Genomic DNA, 18,938 nt, shown 5'->3' on the forward strand with positions numbered 1-18,938 from the left:
TCTCGGGATTCTCATCTGATCTCTGGAATCTACGGAGCATTTTTACTCCGACAGCTGCTGCTGTAATCCCTCGAGATGTCTGTGTGGGAAAATCCCAGTAGATTAGCAGTTTCTAAAATACTCAGATCAGTCTGTCATCAACAACCACACTGTGGTTGTCTACTAATCGGAAGGTTGATGGTTCGATCTCCAGCTCTTCTAGTCTGCTTTTAGTATCCCGAGTTGCCCCCGATGTATCCATCAGAATGTGAGTGTGTGAACGTAAACACACTTCGACCCAGAAAAGAGTGCTTGTGTGAATGTGTGTGTGAGGTAAGAAAGTGCTTCAGATGCTCAGATAGAGTAGAAAAGCACTATGTAAGTACAAGTCAGACAAGTTTAACATGCTACCTTCAAAATCACCTCAATCAACTTTCTTTCCATTGTGATGCTCACTTTGCACTTCAGCAGGACATCCATGTCTGCATATCTAAGTGCCCTGAGTTGCTGCCACGTGATTGGCTGTTTGTTACATTAATGAGCAGAGGTGGGAAGCAACGAAGTACGAATACTTTGTTACTGTACTTCAGTAGAATTTTCAGGTATCTTTACTTGAGTATTTATTTTTCTGACAATTTTTTAATTTTACTCCCTACATTTTTAAACGAATATCTGTACTTTCTACTCCTTACGCTTTCAAAACAGGCTTTTTACTTTTGGTTTTACGCATTTGAGGGGAGTTATTATCACTGCGGGCCTTCACACAGCAAACCGATTTGAGGCTCAGCACTAATGCACAAAAGGCAATCCTATTCATGTGTCAAGAAGCAAACTGTTTGTGTGCAGTTTGTCACACAGTGTGTTGCTAACTAAAGGTCCAGCTGAAAAGAAAGAGAGCTAACTTTACTCAGAGATGGAGAAAGATAAGAAAGACAGGACAGGAGAGGAGGAAGAGAGGTTAGATGTAAAGGTAAAGACTGCTCAGTGGTGTTTGATAAACCTCATGTTTTTAAATCATATATTGTGCCTGTATATGTGACAATGTATTTTTTTCATGTTGTGAAACGTGCTGCAAAAAAGCCAACAAAAAAACCTGAGATAGACTAACTGTTATTTAAAGGTTGCATGAAAATACTCTGCATGTTTGTGCAGGATAAATAATGTGGTTGATTTAAAGTAAAGCACTGTGTTGGGCTGGTGCACAGTGGCTGTGGTTCTCATGGTCAGAGTTAGGTTACATTGGGTGTAGCAGAGATGAATTTTAAGTTAAGCTGATGATGCTTATCTCTGCTGACTGAATTCCACCTTCATACTAACGTTATACTGTCTAATATAAAGATAGCCTAAACAGTAAACTGTCGGTGTAGAGTACACTAGTATCTGTACTTCTACTTAAGTACAGAATGTCTACTTTTGCCACCTCTGTTGAATAGAGGTACCTAATAAAGTAACTGGCGATTGTATGTGTGGTGCACAGCACAATAATGTTTGTTCTGTGAAATTCTCCTTTAAGTTGTTTACTTGCAATAAATATGTGTAATCCCGGCATTGATAGACATGTTTGAGTTCCACAGCCAACATGACTGAGACCAGGAAAACATTGTCAGATACCAAAAACCACAGCCTGTTAGAGAGAGGATATTGTATTCAAACCCAAATAAGAGCTTTTCTCATAAATTTTCAGTAGAAAGTCAGGTTTTCATAGCCTGAACCATAACTCATACTGGCACAGTTTAATACCACAGTTCAGTGACCAAAACACATCAGAGAGAGACAGGAACGTAAACACGGGGAAGAGAGAAAGAGGCAAAGCAAGAACAGTGTCAGAGAAGGACAGGACTTTATATTTCCTTCTGTTGTGTTTTCTCACGGTCAAGTACGACCATCACGTGCTCTGTGAGAGGCTCCAGAGGGTCTCCTCCTCCTTATTTATGTATTCATTTTTTTCTCATTTTAATTAATCCAAACTCGCTCTGTCTCTCACTCTCTCTCAAGGCTTAGACCGAGTTTACTCTGAGAAAAAGCAGATACAAAAAGTTATATTAAATTTATTCCCCAAATTCCAAACACTCAGATTGAAAAGATTTTCAATCATAACATAAATGTACCACAAAAAAAGCTTGAACTCAAGAAATCACAGAGCATCGTAAAAGTCTCATTACTTAAGAATTTTAAAATGTTATTGAATTTAAGGTGAACAAAGTTAATGAAAAGTGAAGACATGACATAGATCTGTAAATCTTTTGACAGCATCATGACAGTGGTGTCATTTGAGCTTTCTGCTTAAAGAGGCCTGCTTGTTGGAGACTTTTCCTGTGACCAACATGACTCATTCAGCAGAAGTGCTTGCTGACAGTTTCTGTCACCTTAGGATGGCAAGTCCTGCTGTTTTTAATTATTCATGTGGAAGGTCAAAACAAAAAAGGAAGCCGAAAAAAGAATACACGTTTAACAAACATCCAAAATGAGAAAAGCATTGTTAGTATTGCCCAACTGCTGTTAAGCATAGCATGGAATTTTTAGCGCTGCTTTTCCAACAATCCTGGTTTTATTTTGGATGCTTGCATTGTTCCACTTTGCACACAGACAAAAAAAAAATGAAAGTAAACAGTTTTAACTTGATTTTAAAAAATTGATTGAAGTCAGGGGTATGAGCGCTTTCCCAAAGTTTCAGGTGGACGCGAATGACTTAAATATGCAGTAGAAATATTCAGCCCACTAAGTCAACACAGTTTCGATTAAAGTGCCTCCACCAAAACATATTTTATCATTCCTCCCCTTCTCTGCTTCATCACATCTCTCGCTCTGCACCCTCAGAGCACAGACGGTCACACTTCCTTCCTATCTCCTCAGCCATCTATCAAAACATGCTATGCTTTATTAATGCCACAAGCGGTTTGAACCCCCCCCCCCCCCCCCCCCTCACTCACTCACTGACTGACATGCCTGGTTGACATGCAAGGACGCTCCTTTAAAACGTGCACGCACTGGTGGTCAAAATGTGTGTGCATGGCGGCCTACAACGCATGTAATACGGCAGACGGTTATGCACGCTAGCTGGCACAAAAACATGATATAATCAGCAATTTGCATCACATGGACACACAAACACACACAGATTAAAAACTGTCGGCCGGAGGTGTTAGTGTGACTGTGTGAAGTAGTCCAGACATCTGCAGCGGTTTAGAAACTGAACAGCAGATTAGACAAGGGGGCTGGCAGAATGAGAGAGACAGCAAGAACAAGGAAGTGAGAATAGATTGATGGGGGAAGTTGAGAGAAAGATGGTCGGACGACCTTTGAGCACACACAATAGCGCTGGCGCAGAGCAAAAGTCTGAAATGTAACTGCTGTCCTCATCTACAGTATATCTGACTCTGAGTTCTATCTCTAAATCTATTTCATTTTCTGTCTTTCAATCTTTCTCACTCTCATTCTTAGATTCTTGCTCTCGTTCTCATTTCCTTTTACTCGGAAACAGAGCATAATTTCTCCATCGCTGTGGGCCTTAATTACACTGGATCAGAGAGATGAGAGGGCACTTGGAGAGACTGCTTTGTGTATGTGTGTGTGCGAGAGAGCGATCCAGCTGAGACAGATGCTGTCTGCGCTCTTACAGCAAACTGCTTCTCTACTGTCTCTACTTCACCGTCATAATTAATAAAACCATCAGTATGACATCGCCGAATATTGTTACAACTACATTATCATGCATTCTCCTCTTGATTACATACAAGTATTTAACTCTAGATTATGGTTTATTTCATTCTAAATAAGGTGTGTTGCCATTGCGATACAGCAAAAAATAGTATTTAAATACTTTTTAAGGCTAGTTTTCTCATGATTTGTGTTCAAAGTCTCAAACTGCGTTATTATTATTTTTACCTCTTTCCTGATACTGATGTGTGTTTGTGTTTTGCATGGCAGGGTAAATTTAGCATCAAGCGTGGTTTAATGTTCAGCCAGTATTTAGCTAGCTTCTGGTCACTTGCATGGGCACTTTTTCCGGTGGGGGAGGGGCTGGGCATGTCAAACATTAATGATAGATGCCAGTTTCACATTAATATTCCAAAGCTAAACTGAAATTAATTTTTTTTTTTGTTTTTCGTTTTCTATTGATTTCTTTTTCCTGAAAATAATAATAATTTTTAATTTCCTGAAAATAAATTTTCTCTTTCAAATTTCAAACTACCACTGAGAAGGATGTAGAGGGTGCAGAATAACTTCAAATATTACCTTCTTTTCTTCTTTTCTTCCATCTGTTTTATGTGTTTAATTGTGCTTTACATTGTTGTGAATCCCCTCGAGGGAAAGTCCGTGTTGAGCTCACATCCTGTTTTAAAATCTTCTCGTCTCTGTTCACCTCTCACAGCACCCCTTACTTATTTTGACTTCGTTATCCAGCAGGGGCTTATTGTGTGATTTGCTCCCTCAGACAAGCAGCTGCTGCACAGTTGCAGAGCTGGTGGCAGTTACAGAGCCCCACCAGTAGGGTGCAGCAGCCAGACACCTTGGGAGATTATTGGGGCTGATGAAGATTACTCTGACAGAAGACCACAGTTTTGTGCTTTGTGTGTGTGTGTGTGTGTGTGTGTGTGTGTGTGAAGCTGAATTAAGAAAGGCAATGGAGACAAAGTGAGATAAAGAGAGAAAAGTTAGAAAGAACTGATATTAAGAGGTGATTGTCTGCACTGACAGCAATGACCCCAGCATTGGTCTAGGAACACTACAGCTTAAAACACAGTGTTCGTGTGTTGCCAGAGGGGCACAGACAGATCTGTTTGTAAGAGTCCCCGAAATTAAATGTAATTAAGACCCGATTAAACATTAATTCAAGGTGAAGTTGTGTTTGTTGCTTCTGGCTGTTCAGAAATTTTCCTCAGAGTTTATTCACCAAACCTCAAACCCTCGCACAAGGTACCAAAATAGCTGAAGCCAACCAGACCTGTGGGCAAAATAAAAGCACTGTTGGTCATACAGAATGAGTTAATATTCACATGCTGGTAGGCTGTCATTTTAGAAAGACACATTTGATTAATTTAATATTCCTGCAAAATAAAATCCTCAGTTTTGGGAGTCAGATCGTGAGAGGAGAGAAACAAGGACACACAGGCTGGAGAAAAAGAGGAGGCAGAGAAAGAAGGGCAGGGTGGAGGTGTAGCTGAATGCCATCCAGTCATAAGGGAGCCAGCTCTGCTTGTTCACAGGAGCACAGTGTCTGAATAGAGAAAGGAATTCTGGGTGAAAAAAAGCCGATGCTCATTTACTTTCCGCGAGCCTGGAGCACGGCCAATCAGACGCGATTCAGAAGGAGCCGAGCAAGGTTAAACCACAAATCCCCCCAAAAAGAGATCCCACATTGTGCTTTTTCGCTTATTAGGATGCATCATTCAATGGCGGTATTTCCATCCACACCGATGACGCTGCGCTAGAAGAGAAACGGGAGAGAGAATGTTGGCTCTCTCTTTAACCACCGACGTGATATTTTAGCAATCATTAACATAACATTAACACACACACCTACTCTGCGATGTGTTTAGAAATATGGGGGTGTTGCACTGATTTCCGCTGCATGTTAGACGCAGTTATGTAACCATGTAATCACGGTGAGATGTCCAGATTTCTAAAGATAAGCTGGGAAGTTACTTAGCAACCACCACAGACCAGGACAAGGGGAGCAGGTATGATTGTCAATGAATGCTGGCCAAACTCTTCTAATTATAACAACAAGGCAAAGCTCTTCAACACCTAGGCTATTTTTGTTTGTGTCACTTATGGCTTTATTTTATTATTATTTGTCATTTGCTTTGCTTGGCTTTGATCAGAATCTGTCTAAAAATGTTGCTGATTTTGTGCTACAAAGCATCTAAACCACATTTATTTAAATTTAAAGGGTATTGGGTTTATTTGACATGAGACTCACAGAGCAGTCTGTGAAAATGTCATTGTCTGCTTTTATGAATTCTGAGAAACTGACTGTGTTAGATATTTCCACAGTAGTTTGGGTTTCTCTTTGTAACAGCTTGTCTGTTTTCACATTATTTCAACAGCTTTAAGTCAACCCAGGGTCCTGGGATTGGACTCGGGCACAGCTTCCGGCTCAAAATGAAAAACACACCAGGTTAATTCTGCCTGTGCGAGGACACGACACTCTTACGGAAGAGACTTGTAATCTCAAGCGTTTCTCTTGCTTATACGTATAATACCAAGCAGAGGTCACTCCACTGATTTTAGAGGCAAATTGAAATGCACTAAATCCATTGTCCAATCAGCAGCTGACATCTGGGAGGAGGCTTTGCAGGCTAAACATTAAGACTATTAAGAAATAGTTGGTCCAGATGTACTGTAAGACAAAAAGAAATAAACTAAAAGAAAAATAAAGAGACCTTGTGATTGACAATAGAGTACATGATTAAAAAGCAGGATTATTCAGCCATGATTCCTACAATAGACCTTAAATTGAGCCCAAGCACCGTCAACACAGTTAACAAGTCACCGTTTTGTTTCCAAATTATTTCTGAGAGTAAATGACCCGTGTTGTTGCAGATATATATATATATATGCAATTTGTCCCATATAAACAATAGTAAATATTCAAACTTTTAATGAGATTTGGGAATTTTGCCCAGTGTGTTTTATAGATTTCATTTCCATGAAGTTTAATCCAATAAAGGGAAACTGGCTGTGGCAGTGATTCTCAGTGTTTGTGAGCATGGAGCCACTGCAGGGTGGTGTTGTGGATGACCAGGGGAGAAAGAAATGAGCAAAATTAAGATTTATCAAGAGGAACAAAATAAGGATTTTCTCACGATTTTGTATTTTTTTTAGTGTTAGTTAACAAAATGGCAAAAAAATGGAACTCATTAGTTAAGGTATGCTACTGCGAGGAAGCACATATCCTCATAGATACTCAGTTTTATGATCGTTTGCATCTCTTTGTTTACCTGCTTTGCAGTTATGGGGATCATGTTCAGCATTTCAAGGTACTGCAGGATCGCTGTAGTCAGTACTACGTGTGGGACGAGGCGTTCTCCTCTCTGAACGAGCTGGTGGACTTCTACCACAGCAACAGCATCGCCAAGGAGAGGACGGTCTTTCTGAGAGACCCCGAGCACTTCGCCAGGGTGAGTTTCTTTTGATTTCATGGTTTTCTTAAAGCAATCTAAAATAAAATTTAAGTGGGGAAGCTATAACCTGATTTTTTTTTTTTTCGTATTTGTACTGTAACAAAGTAAACCCTCTAAACTGATCTAATCAATCAGTTTTCAGCTCAATCTGCTCATTGTAGGTCTCCTTCTATGGTCATTTCAGGTGAGATAAGGAGGTCTAGCTTGCTAGCACTGGATTCTGATTGTGAAAGCCAGGTGAGGAGCTACCAATCAGATTAAACTGTGCTTTAAGGGAGGGGTGGCCTTAAAGAGGCAGGAGCTAAAACTGTGACTAATGCAAATGTGTTCCAGTGGAGTCCTAGGAGAAAAATATACAGTAGAAGTAAAAATGTACACAAAAGTCTCCCTTTAAACAAACAGTTTTTAAAAGCAACCTGAATATAATTTATTTGAAATGGAATATATTAAATTAAAAAAAATTAAATGTACCTAAATCACCTAAAAAAAATAAATAAAAAAAATCCCTATGCATTTTTTAATCCCATTATCCTTATGAGTGTCCTCACCAAACCATTTAAGACACATCTGTTCTTGCTGTCATCTGTCTCTGTCTCGTTCCTCTTCCCTCCGCCGTACTCCCATACATCATGTTAACTATCAGGCGAGACACAGTAAATTATCCGGTGCTTATCAAATCAGTACGCCTGGACAAACATAACAAGCTGAGTATTCATTTTTCATTTGACTCGAAGGCATAACCTGTCAATCTAATGTAGCTGATAACTATGGGAAAAACTCCATATGTGGAATTTCTGGAGCTGCAACTGCGTCGGCGGAGTTTGATGTTTGACGTAGAGGTGCAGCTTGTAATGAAACATCACAGAGCAGCCGCCAGTTTGGAGCAAAATCAAATCAGTCATCTTAGACAGCGTGCCAGACGGACTAAGCACAGCAGTGTTAAAGGAAACTGATTTTCTAAAAGGCAATTCTACGCATTAGTCATGAGGTAGCTACATATCAAATTTGGGCATATTATTACTTTACTCCATAATTCAATCACCCGATCAGTCTTAGGTGGATCACACTCTATGTAGAGTGTGATATGTAGACTCCAAAAGACTGCACACGATAGTGATATACTACAGCTGTAAACCAGAAGCACAGCCCAAGCATTAGTAGTACTTTATTTGATTTTTAGTATGAGAAATGACAGTTAGTTCCTGAGAAGGCGTCATCATGGGAAAAGCTGCTGTTGTTGTTGTCAAATGCAAGAGCTCCCTCGTACTCTGTGTTTACAGTACATGCACAGACAAATTTTGCCATAGAGCTGTCTCATGTTTTCTTTATTGACTTAATAATGTTTTTAATACCCCAAATAAGAAGACATGATCCTAAAGCAACTCTGGAGCAGCTTAGAATTACATCCAAGCTTTATCCTTAATGCTGCCATCTGTTTTCAAAGCACCCTTGCAGATGGGATCTGTTTGCGACCACTGCTTTCACTGCCTCGGTTCGGTTCACCTTTGAAATCAAACCTTTCGCCTAACGATCAGCTCTGTGAAGTGCCAAAAAAGAAGCAGAGAGGTGCTGACATCCGAGGTGGTGGCCTGCAGATAGCCAGTCACTGCTGCTCTGTGGTGTTTTGCAGATGATCAGAGAAGAAGTGATGTTAGTGGCCAATGAGTCAGTGCTGTTATTACAGCTAAAGGGAGGCAGGGAATAAACAGACACACATGCACGAGTGTATTTCAGGCAAGGTAGCAGCACATTGTAGTTCTCGCCCTCCTTTCTCCACGTTCCTTTTATGTTCTGCTTGAAGTAATAATAGCATCCTTACTGATCCAGCCTGGAGAAGAACGCCTGCAGTAATATACTTTATGTCACCACAAAAAGAGAGAAAAAGATTATTAGCCTTAACCCAAAGTAAAACCACCAGAATCGTCACTAAATTATTTTAAACCATCGTTAAAAAAAGGAAATGTCTGTTTACTAAAGAATAAAATACACCTTTGCACTTATAATTTACAGGATTGACACTAAAATGCACTGACTTCTGTGTAAAAGCTAACTCATACTCAGTGCCTTAGCTATACGAAGGTTAACTGAGCTCATGTGCATGGCCACCCCTCCAAATTTGGAGCCGATGTGGATGAGAGGACCCGCCCAGTACTACCTCAAAATCATCCAGGTGTCTGCCATGCTTACTCTGATATGAAGAAACCTGAGTGTCCTATCAGTCCCACATGCTAACGGTAGCTCCCTATTGATCGTGGAACTTGTTAACATGACCTTAGTTGCCTGGACAGCAGGCTCCAAGGAAAGATTGTTTTAATAGGCTAGGGTAACCTGTAAGGGCTATTTGCTCTGATAAAGAATAATACTTTGACTTCTACCTTTACTGTTTAACAAAAGGTTAAAAAGTGGATGTCCACAAGTTAGACTTTAATTGTGGGACATTTTATTAAAGACATTTAGCAAGAGCAGCTGACATCACCCAACAGGAAAGCAGCTGGGCATTCAGTAGAAAAATTATGTAAACCAAAATCCTTCTGAATGAACCATTTAACACGGCAAAAAAAGCGCACACAAAAAGCCAAAATTTACAAAATGTATGCATATCTGAGTCGTGAAGATGATGCATTTGATCGTTGTGATGATGTGCTTTTGGAGTAGCTGCTTCTAGATTTGTTGTAGTTTGTCTCGTGGAACAGGAAACCTTCAGATTTTTTTTTCATCCTAAAAAAAAGTCTTTTTTTTGCAAATTGAGCTCCTGATTAGTTGCATCATGGCTGGTCATAAAACCGTTCAGAGCGTGCTCCAAATCACTCGGGATGATGCGCAGTGCATTCGTCTCTCTGTGCAAGTGCAGCTGGAGCAGGTGTGAAGTGATGAATTTAGCTTTAGGCAGTTATGGTGGTACTTAAACGGAAGATGGCTACAGCCATCCCCCGGGAGACTAATAAACTGTATGACCTAAATACTGTGATAATTGAATTCTCTTTAATGCGAGTGAATAGCACATGAAAACAACACCAGGTTTTGTTTCTGAATATTTCAGTTTTCTGAGAATTTCTCATGCTCATGCACAGGAAGCTTAAGGCTACACCAACGACACCACCACAGAGGAGGTGGTGTTATGTTATGACTTCTGGCTTTGTGGTTTGGGCAGAAATAGCACAAAAAGGATGACTGTCCTCTCTCCATCTGCTCAAACGGCTCATTCAAAAACACACTTTTGGATCCACTTGTGTGCAGTGACTTCTGACAAACTCAAGCTGAAGTGGAATACGAACACAGGAGAAACAAAACTAGGACAGATGCTGCATTCTTGTATTCTTTTATTGGCACTTACTGCTAGAAAACAGCCTGGAGGCTTTAACAAGATGTTTATGGTTGTTAATTTCATTGCTTTTTACACCCCATTTATTCTGTCTCATATTTTACTATGATGACACAGGCAATTTGCCCTGAATTCTCAATGAATATGCAGGTATTAGAGGTCAGCTGTGACTCTTCTGTTACTTTTAAGAATATGGTTAAACTTAAGAAATAATAGGGCTTATGGAAACCGCCACTGTTCACCCAGCGTCTATCTAAGCATTAGTAGAGCAGCATTACTTTCATGATCAGTGGAGTTTCTACATATTGTACATTTAAGGATCTGTAAAAGCACTTTATGCTAATCCTAACCTTAACTCTTCTTACCCTTCCACCATCAATCTTTTGCATGTAAAGCAAATGTGTTAATCACAACGCCACAGAGCCGATTTAAGGAAATTAAGAAAATTGTTCTTTAAAAACAAAAGAAGAAAATGTAAAATTCCCATAGTTTTGAAAATGCATCTACAAGCTCTAATTTAATGGTTCAACACCCAAAAGAAATTCATTTTACAGTTATGGACATGATTAAAGTCGCTGCAGATTCATTTACTCATGATCGATTATTTCAGCTCTTATCTTCAGGCCACTTCCACTCTGCTATCAGCATTTAGCAGGACCTTCAATATTACTTAAAGTGTATTTTAAATTTGCTCACATACGTGCAGTAGAATAAAAAAAGAAAAACACAAAAATACACATTATCACTACATATGGCTTTCATGGTCCTCAAGTACCATAAAAGACTGTTTCTGTTTTACCAAAAAATGTTGTTGTTATTGTTTTTTTTAATTTTGTTTTTTCTTTCATTTGGTTCTGCTTAATTTCCTGGTTCTATGATATTATATCATATCTGTTCCATTCATCAGTGACAGGAGTCAGGCACAAAACCAAATTCTGATTGTCTTTATATTACGCAGCATCATTAGTCTCAGGTCAGAAAGTTGCCCCATCAGAAGCAAGCTTATTAAGGGTCCACTAGGACAGTGTTATGTAATTATCTTCCTGAAACATGTGTTCATAATAATAATAATAATATATATAAAATGTGGCATGTGTTGGTTGTTTACATGTATGGCTAACCTTAAAAATGCAGTCACTTATTTTTTAACGTATGTAATAGAAAAATATGTTGTACTTATATGACTATTGAACATTTGTACATGTATATTTTCATGATCTGTTTCTCATTATGCTTTTCTCCTCCTTCACCACTGCTCGCTCTCCTCCCTCATTTCCACTTCATTGTCTTCCTCCTCACATCAAACCTCATCTCTTGAACTGAAGTCAGGGCTCTACATGCTCATTTATTCCCAATATTGTAATATAGCTAGGCTTGTGTGTCCTAAAAATCACACTTACCCTCTAATAAAAGTTTAACTACATTAATTACAAAGTTTAATTACATTTAATTACTCACATCGCAAGTTCATTCATTAAGTGTCTTTTAACAGCAGCTAACACAAGCTAACAGAAGCTAACAGCAACTAATAGAGACTAAGAGACTCTACTGTAAGCCAAAACAGCAGATGCTAGCTGGGGCAAACACAGAAATGGTCAGGATAACACTAACACTGGCCAACAGCAGCTAACACAGGCTAACAGTAGCTAACAGAGGTTAACAGCAACTAATAGAGACTAAGAGACTCTACTGTGAGCCAAAACAGCAGATGCTAGCTGGGGCAAACACAGAAATGTTCAGGATATCACTAACACTGGCCAACAGCAGCTAACACAGGCTAACAGTAGCTAACAGAGGTTAACAGCAACTAATAGAGACTAAGAGCTCTACTGTGAGCCAAAACAGCAGAGGCTAGCTGGGGCAAACACAGAAACGTTCAGGATATCACTAACACTGGCCAACAGCAGCTAACACAGGCTAACAGTAGCTAACAGAGGTTAACAGCAACAATAGAGACTAAGAGCTCTACTGTGAGCCAAAACAGCAGAGGCTAGCTGGGGTAAACACAGAAAAGTTCACGATATCAACAACTCACCTCAGTATTGCAGTCATCAGACAGAAGTGAATTTCATTCACTCATCAGACTCTCTTCTAAATGTTTTACAGCCTCCTCCAGAGTAAACAGACGTAGACACCAGCTGACTTAAACAGCAGACAGCCTATGCTCACTACAGATAAATATAGAAAGATATAAATAGAGTTGTTTATCCTATAGTGGCCACCTTAGCTAGGATTATGCACTTGAATTAGGAAGAGTAAGAAAACAAACTTCCGTTGGCTGCAGTCCACAGACATCTAGACATCTTTTACACACTGTACCTTTAGGACATGACAAATTAATTCTATATCCATTGCTGTGGAGTTTCGCCCACATACAGCAACAGTGTGACTTTGTTTTGAGAAAAATAAGTGAAAATAACTACAGTGAAGTGTCAGCTGCTGGTCATATACAGTATCCTTGTATCGTTCTGTGTTTAGCACACTGGCTGTGATGTTGTTGCCCTGTAGGTCACTTTGAATCTGAATCACATCATGCCCCAGAGCCAAAGGTGCCGTGCTTTCCTTACATGGCTATGCAGCCTTTCTGTCTTTCCACACGAGATCACAGCAGCTTAGTCAGTTCTTTATGTCTCCATATGTGTTTACTGTTTTAATTTGAGCTTTAAGGTGTATTTTCTGTGCCTGTCTGTGGAGAGCTTTCCTTAGCATTGAATCTCCATAAACATAATGTATTTCTACAGCCTTCTACTTCTTTACAATTTAATCTGTGAGAGGATCAAAGGTGGGGGGAAAAAAGAGAGATGCAATCATGTAAACACCAGCCGATCATTTCTGCACTGGCTCCATCCGTATCCAGTTATCTTCAATTCTTCTTCATCAGTGGGCTTGGTTTCCCAGTAGGTAGATGCGCAGATTAAAAGCACACATGAAACATTGATATTAGCTTTGGACCCATCTGGCTTTTTCACCGTCAAGCTATATAAAATCACAGTCAGCTGGTCTTCGCGTCTTGGCCTTGGGCATCAACAAAGCTCCAACACCCAGCGTCTTCCACTGGCAGCGTTTGCACACGGTCATACAACTCACGCTTTACTTCTCTTGGAGAAAAGATTGTTTGATGAATGACTTAACCTGGTTATGGTGGCAAAACCATATTTAGGGTTTCTATTTGGGTTTTGATCATGAGAAGGACTCTTAAGCATCTCCGAGGTGCCACTGTGGACAGAATTGTGTGAGCTACAAAATACTCTGTGCCGTTTTTGGAGAAGAAAAAAACCCCAAAGAAAATACTAAATGAAAGAAATTTGCCCTAAAGACCAGTTAACCAGACAACAATATGGCAAACTGGCAAATAAACAGTCTGGCACTTTCTTGTGTATTTGCTCAGCAGCTCTTTCTTCTTTGTGAGCTTGATGTGCACGCTCAAAGCTCTGAAATATTAACAGTATTCAGTATCCACTTCTTCACAGCATCACTTCTTTTTCTTTCATAAAAGAAATAAGAATACAAAGAAAAAAACTGTTCATTCCCCCCCTTTAACCATTTAGATTATAAAGAAAGACGAGGTTATGAAAAGATTGTGTTCAGTGTTTCTCTTACTTTTTGTGTTCGACTAAATAGGTCAGTTTCACAGACGTGAACCGAGTGTGTTGAGCACTTGTGAGTCCTTGAATCATGTTGCACCATGGTGGGTTTTTTTGTATGTGTGTGTGTGTGTGTGTGTGTGTGTGTGTGTGTGTGTGTGTGTGTGTGTGTGTTGACCCTCCTATTGTTTGGTTTGTCTTCCCAAACTAATTCCACATCAGCTCATTACATGGCTCTTGATAGCTTCTTATCTCAGTATGGCAGAATAGGAAATAATTCTCCTAACACATCCCTTAATATCCTCATGTCCTTGTGTTGCAAAGCCTTCCCTTTTACCCTGGAAAACTTGGACCTTGTGCAAAGGGGCAAACAAGCAGTATTGGAGGAATTTTCGTTGCATTCTGTGCACAAGGGAACTAGCAAAAGCTGTACTGTCAGTGCTCTCTTAGGCGGTAGAGTCAACCCTAATCACAAGGATACATGGATTGTATTTGTCTTTACAAGAGAGAACAAGAATGAAAGGGTTCTTCTTGTGCAACCCACACAAACTAGAAGTCTCGACTAGATCAGTGAAACAATAAATCATAAGACTGTGAGGATTTTATAGATTTGCAGGCCTGATGGATTCTGTCTGGGTTTCTTGATCCTAATCCCACTGTCTAGTTAGTGCATGTACTTGTTTGTAACTGTGTACATGTTTTGTGTGCCTACCGCTACTTGGATGTCATTTTATTGGGCCTTACTCTAAGATAAAGCAGTCCACAATAAAAAAGCCCAGAATTGCAACATAGATATCTACGCACCTACATATAAAAAACAATATTGGTATTCATTGCAGCCTCCCCGCTCCCTCGCAGTTCACATCACATCCACCTTCTTCTGTGGGAGCGCCAGTGATAGCCGGGTTAGTTAAGTTCGAGCCTCTCTCCTTAAAATAGCCACTTTTGTTCTGCCACTCTTAAACTGCTTTTACTTCACGAGTCAGCAGCGATCAGAGGAGGCCGGCGATCGAGGGAGAAGAAAAACAGTACTTTTGTGAACTCAAAGAAAAACATCTTGAGGAAGAGAGAGAAGAATCTGAGGGCTGAATTTAAAGCGGCTCCCCTTGCCCTGGATTGCCATCAAACATCACAGCGACAAGCATTATAAGCGTTGTTTGTTGTTGTTATTTTTAGTGGGCATGTGTGTTTATTACACTCATCATTCTGGACTGATAGCACCTCTCCGTTGCATACCCATCCCTCTGTGTTTTTCTTTTATGACCAAGAGAAACTAAAATCTACCATTTACTCAATTTAAATATCGGATAAAACCCAACGCTAAACAAGGCTTTTGAGGAGAAGAGTGGCGCGAAGTGATTTTCATGCTTCACGAAGGTGCGCATAATGAGAATTTTATGCAAAGCACATGATGTTCATCACCATAAAAGTGTCACAGCAATCTAAAATATCTTGCCTCATTGATATTAACCTGCTGTCAGGTAAGGACAGTCTGAGAATCGAAGGGTAAAGAAAGTGGAATGTGTCAGAATGGTAACTTTAAACCCAACAGGGCCAGATTAGTGGTGTGTCTGGAGTGGGAGTAAGCAGCATGTTCTTTGTTTTTCTGTCTGTTAGGTCCTTTCTAACATCGCTGTGTGTCTGTACTCGCTCTCCCCTTGAAAATATGCCCTACACGCATGGTTTTCTTTACAGCTTCCATCACTTTCTCAGTATCACAAGTCCTTGAAGCCCTCGAAACAAAACCAGCCACCCATTCATTTTCATCAGTTTCACCTTCAGTTCACCGTCCTATCCCAGCTGTCATAGGACAAGAGAGGGAGTACACCTTGGACTGTACTCCAGTCTAACACAGGAACAACACTGAGAGACAAACAACAAGTCAACAAGTCACATTACATTCATGCATATGGCCAATTTAGCCATTTATCCTAACCCCATGCATGTCTTTGGACTGTGGGAGGAAGCTGAAGTACCAGAAGTAGTGTGTGTGATTGGGTGAATGAGAGTTGTTGTAGTGTAGTTGTAGCTGTAGTGGAAGGTGCTATATAAGTATCTGTCCATTAGCATATGCTACTCTTGGATAGATCTAGTTGTTTCCCTGGTCCTGATAGTACTGTATCACCCTAATAAAGAATTTTGCTCTCAGACTGCAGGCTTACTAACAGTTTCTAGGATACTTAAAAGTAGAATGGGGAGCAGAGAATTCAGCTCCCAGATTGGATTCAGGATACAAAGCTCTCATAATCAGGGCTCAGCTACCCCTGAGTCCTCACTTAGATACACTGCAATAGGCCTAGGTTGATGGGTACTTCCCATGATGGACAGTGTTTCTTCTTCATTCAACTCTTTTCACTCTCTAGGTGCTTACACACTACTGTACATGTAATCATTAGTTATTATTAATCTCTCACCCCTCAACATCAGCCGGTCGTAGCAGATGGCTGTCCCTCCCTTAGCCTTCTTCTGGTGGAGGGTTCTCCTGTTAAAAGGGAGTTTTTCCTTCCTGCTGTCACCAAGTGCGTGCTCTGTATGAATGTGTGAATACATAGACTGTTTTTTCATATTTACCAAGACTTATTTAATCTCTTTGGAGCTCGTATTCTTTTTCTTGTTTTGTTTGGCCTCCTGCTTCAAAGAAACTGCGCTCACTTTAAAAATTCACTGTCTAGATTGTGGCTGGTGAATTAAATAATACCTCTCAAAGCCTTTAGGAGATAAGACCAGCGAACCTTATTGACCAACATTCATTTTAAGTTCGTGTAGTGGAGAAATTTCCAAACTAGCCCTTGTAAACTGTGTGCTCTATTTTTTTTCTATAATCTTATATCCTGATGATAAGCAGAAAACGCACTGGTATGTATAAATATTACTTTAACATAAAGAAAGACATATTTTTGGGAGTCACTGATAAAAAAACAAAGGTAACCCAAAACTGGCTGTGATATTAAATCAGCATGAAACATCTGTCTTTTGCAGGACATTAAGTTGATTTGGTTTCTGCAGCCATCTAAACGTAGCGAGATAAACACGTTAATAACTCTACAACCCCCTCATTTGACGAGTAACATATTTGACCGTCACATGCAAATAACACCATGCTGCTACAGCGTAACCCCACTGAATACTACACACATTGCACCGGTGTGTTATGACTCATTTTATGTGGGAGATGTTGGATTACAGAAGCTTACTGCCTCCTTTCCAGCTTTTAAAAATAGAAAAGTAGCATTCATGTTCTTTGTTTCTGGATTGAATTGGTAAAAAAGAGCTTCATTGACATTTGACATGTGGTGTCTTTATATTGTGCGATGAAAAGGCCTCATCTCTCATTTTCTAATACAGGGATGTCAAACTCATTTTACATCGTGGGCCACATGCAGCCTACTTAAGCAGGCCAGTGAAACTCCCCTTTCTGTGACTGTACAGAAGTTTAACTGCACATTTAATCTCAGAGATATTTTAATTTAAGAAAAAGAAGTTCAGTCATAATAGTTTGTTATATCAGTGAAAGAAGACTGTCATTATGACTCTTTGGACTTTAAAGTGTAAACTGACAGAAAGAGTTCTGGTAGCTCACTTGTCCACACTATAAAAAACAACAACAACAACAACAACAACAACAACAACAGTAATTTTCTACCTGTTTTTTAACAGAGGCTTCTGTAAATGGCAAATGTGTGGTTGAAGAAAAATATACAAAAAAATCTTTAAAAAATTCAGAATACAGAAATTCTTTCATTTTAAAATTTTGTATAATATTTGCATTTATACTTTATACTGGAGTCTTTGTTGGGCCAATTCTGGCTTTAAGGTTCACTTCCCCGGGCTAATGTGTAAATCTTATATAGCTTGATAGCTGTCTTCAACACAGGGGTGGGTTACTTTTAGTATTTTCTTTGACGCTATTAACTGGGTATTAACTTACTGTTGTGATGAAAATGTGTGATTAACTCTCTTTTTTTTCCCTCCTCCACTCCCTCCTGTTCCCTCTCTCCCTCCTGACCCACAGCGTTCCCATCATGGCCAAGCTGTCTTCGACTTCACCCCGCACCACCCGTCCCAGCTACGCTTCCTGCGTGGTGATGTCATTGAACTCATTGACTGCTCTGATTCGGTGCGCTGGAGGGGCCGTTGCCATGGACGCGTGGGCTACTTCCCTCCAGAGTACGTCCAGCCCATTTATCACTGCCAGTGACCTGACCTCGTGTCAAACAAGCGCACGGCCATTCCTTCGGGTTCACCGACGAGCCATCCTGAAAGACACTCACGCTGCTCCCCCGCTCTGCACTCGCCCGTCAACTTCCTGGAGCAAACGACGGAGCTACCACCGAACGACCCGTTCCCTAAACTGATTCCTCCCAATGCCCCCCTGTGATGTCGCCCTTTAAATCAGCCTTTGCTGCAGGCTCATCTGATCATCTGATCCTGAAGACTCCACTTTCTCCTCCGATCCAGACATGGACCTTTACACTGTGGAGAACTCTCACATATATTCAAAGTCATACATACTCCCAATTATAATCATTTATTACAGCTTACCATCTCTTTTAGAAAAGTAACACACATAAACACTAAACTGAGGGGAAAAGTGTGTGGCCCATGAAAACTCCTGAAGGAAGGGCAGGCTTGCTCTCTGGCTCATTTACTCCAGTATTTTGCCATCCTTTTCACCAGGAGCTGGACAGAAAGTCATTGTGAGTGTGAACACTTAGAGGATACTGACACAGCAGATTCCTCTGTCACTGAGCTGGTGTGTGTGTGTGTGTGTGTGTGGGGGGGGTGTCTGTACAGGTGTAAAGCTGCAGTCTTTACATATTGCATGTGTGTGACGATGAGGGAGTGAGAAGTGTGTTGATTGTGTTGATTGTATCTGTGTGCGCGTATATATGTGTGTGTGCGTGTGTGTGTTTGAGCGTGCTCAGT

At 40.3% G+C, this 18,938-nt stretch overlaps 1 protein-coding gene across 1 annotated transcript in view; it reads left to right on the forward strand.

Moving 5' to 3' along the window:
- grapa (GRB2 related adaptor protein a) overlaps positions 1 to 18,541 on the forward strand; it is a 31,938-nt gene extending 13,397 nt beyond the window's left edge. The window contains exons 4-5 of the mRNA XM_085352236.1: positions 6,935 to 7,103; positions 18,025 to 18,541. Coding sequence (XP_085208362.1) covers positions 6,935 to 7,103; positions 18,025 to 18,210 — 355 coding nt within the window. The 3' untranslated portion in view covers positions 18,211 to 18,541. The remainder of the gene's footprint in view (positions 1 to 6,934; positions 7,104 to 18,024) is intronic.
- Positions 18,542 to 18,938: the final 397 nt, after the last annotated feature.

This window comes from Diplotaxodon limnothrissa, linkage group LG4, assembly GCF_057381915.1.
Source record: "Diplotaxodon limnothrissa isolate DT_005_m linkage group LG4, D_limnothrissa_male_GT1.1, whole genome shotgun sequence".
Lineage (NCBI taxonomy): Eukaryota > Metazoa > Chordata > Actinopteri > Cichliformes > Cichlidae > Diplotaxodon > Diplotaxodon limnothrissa.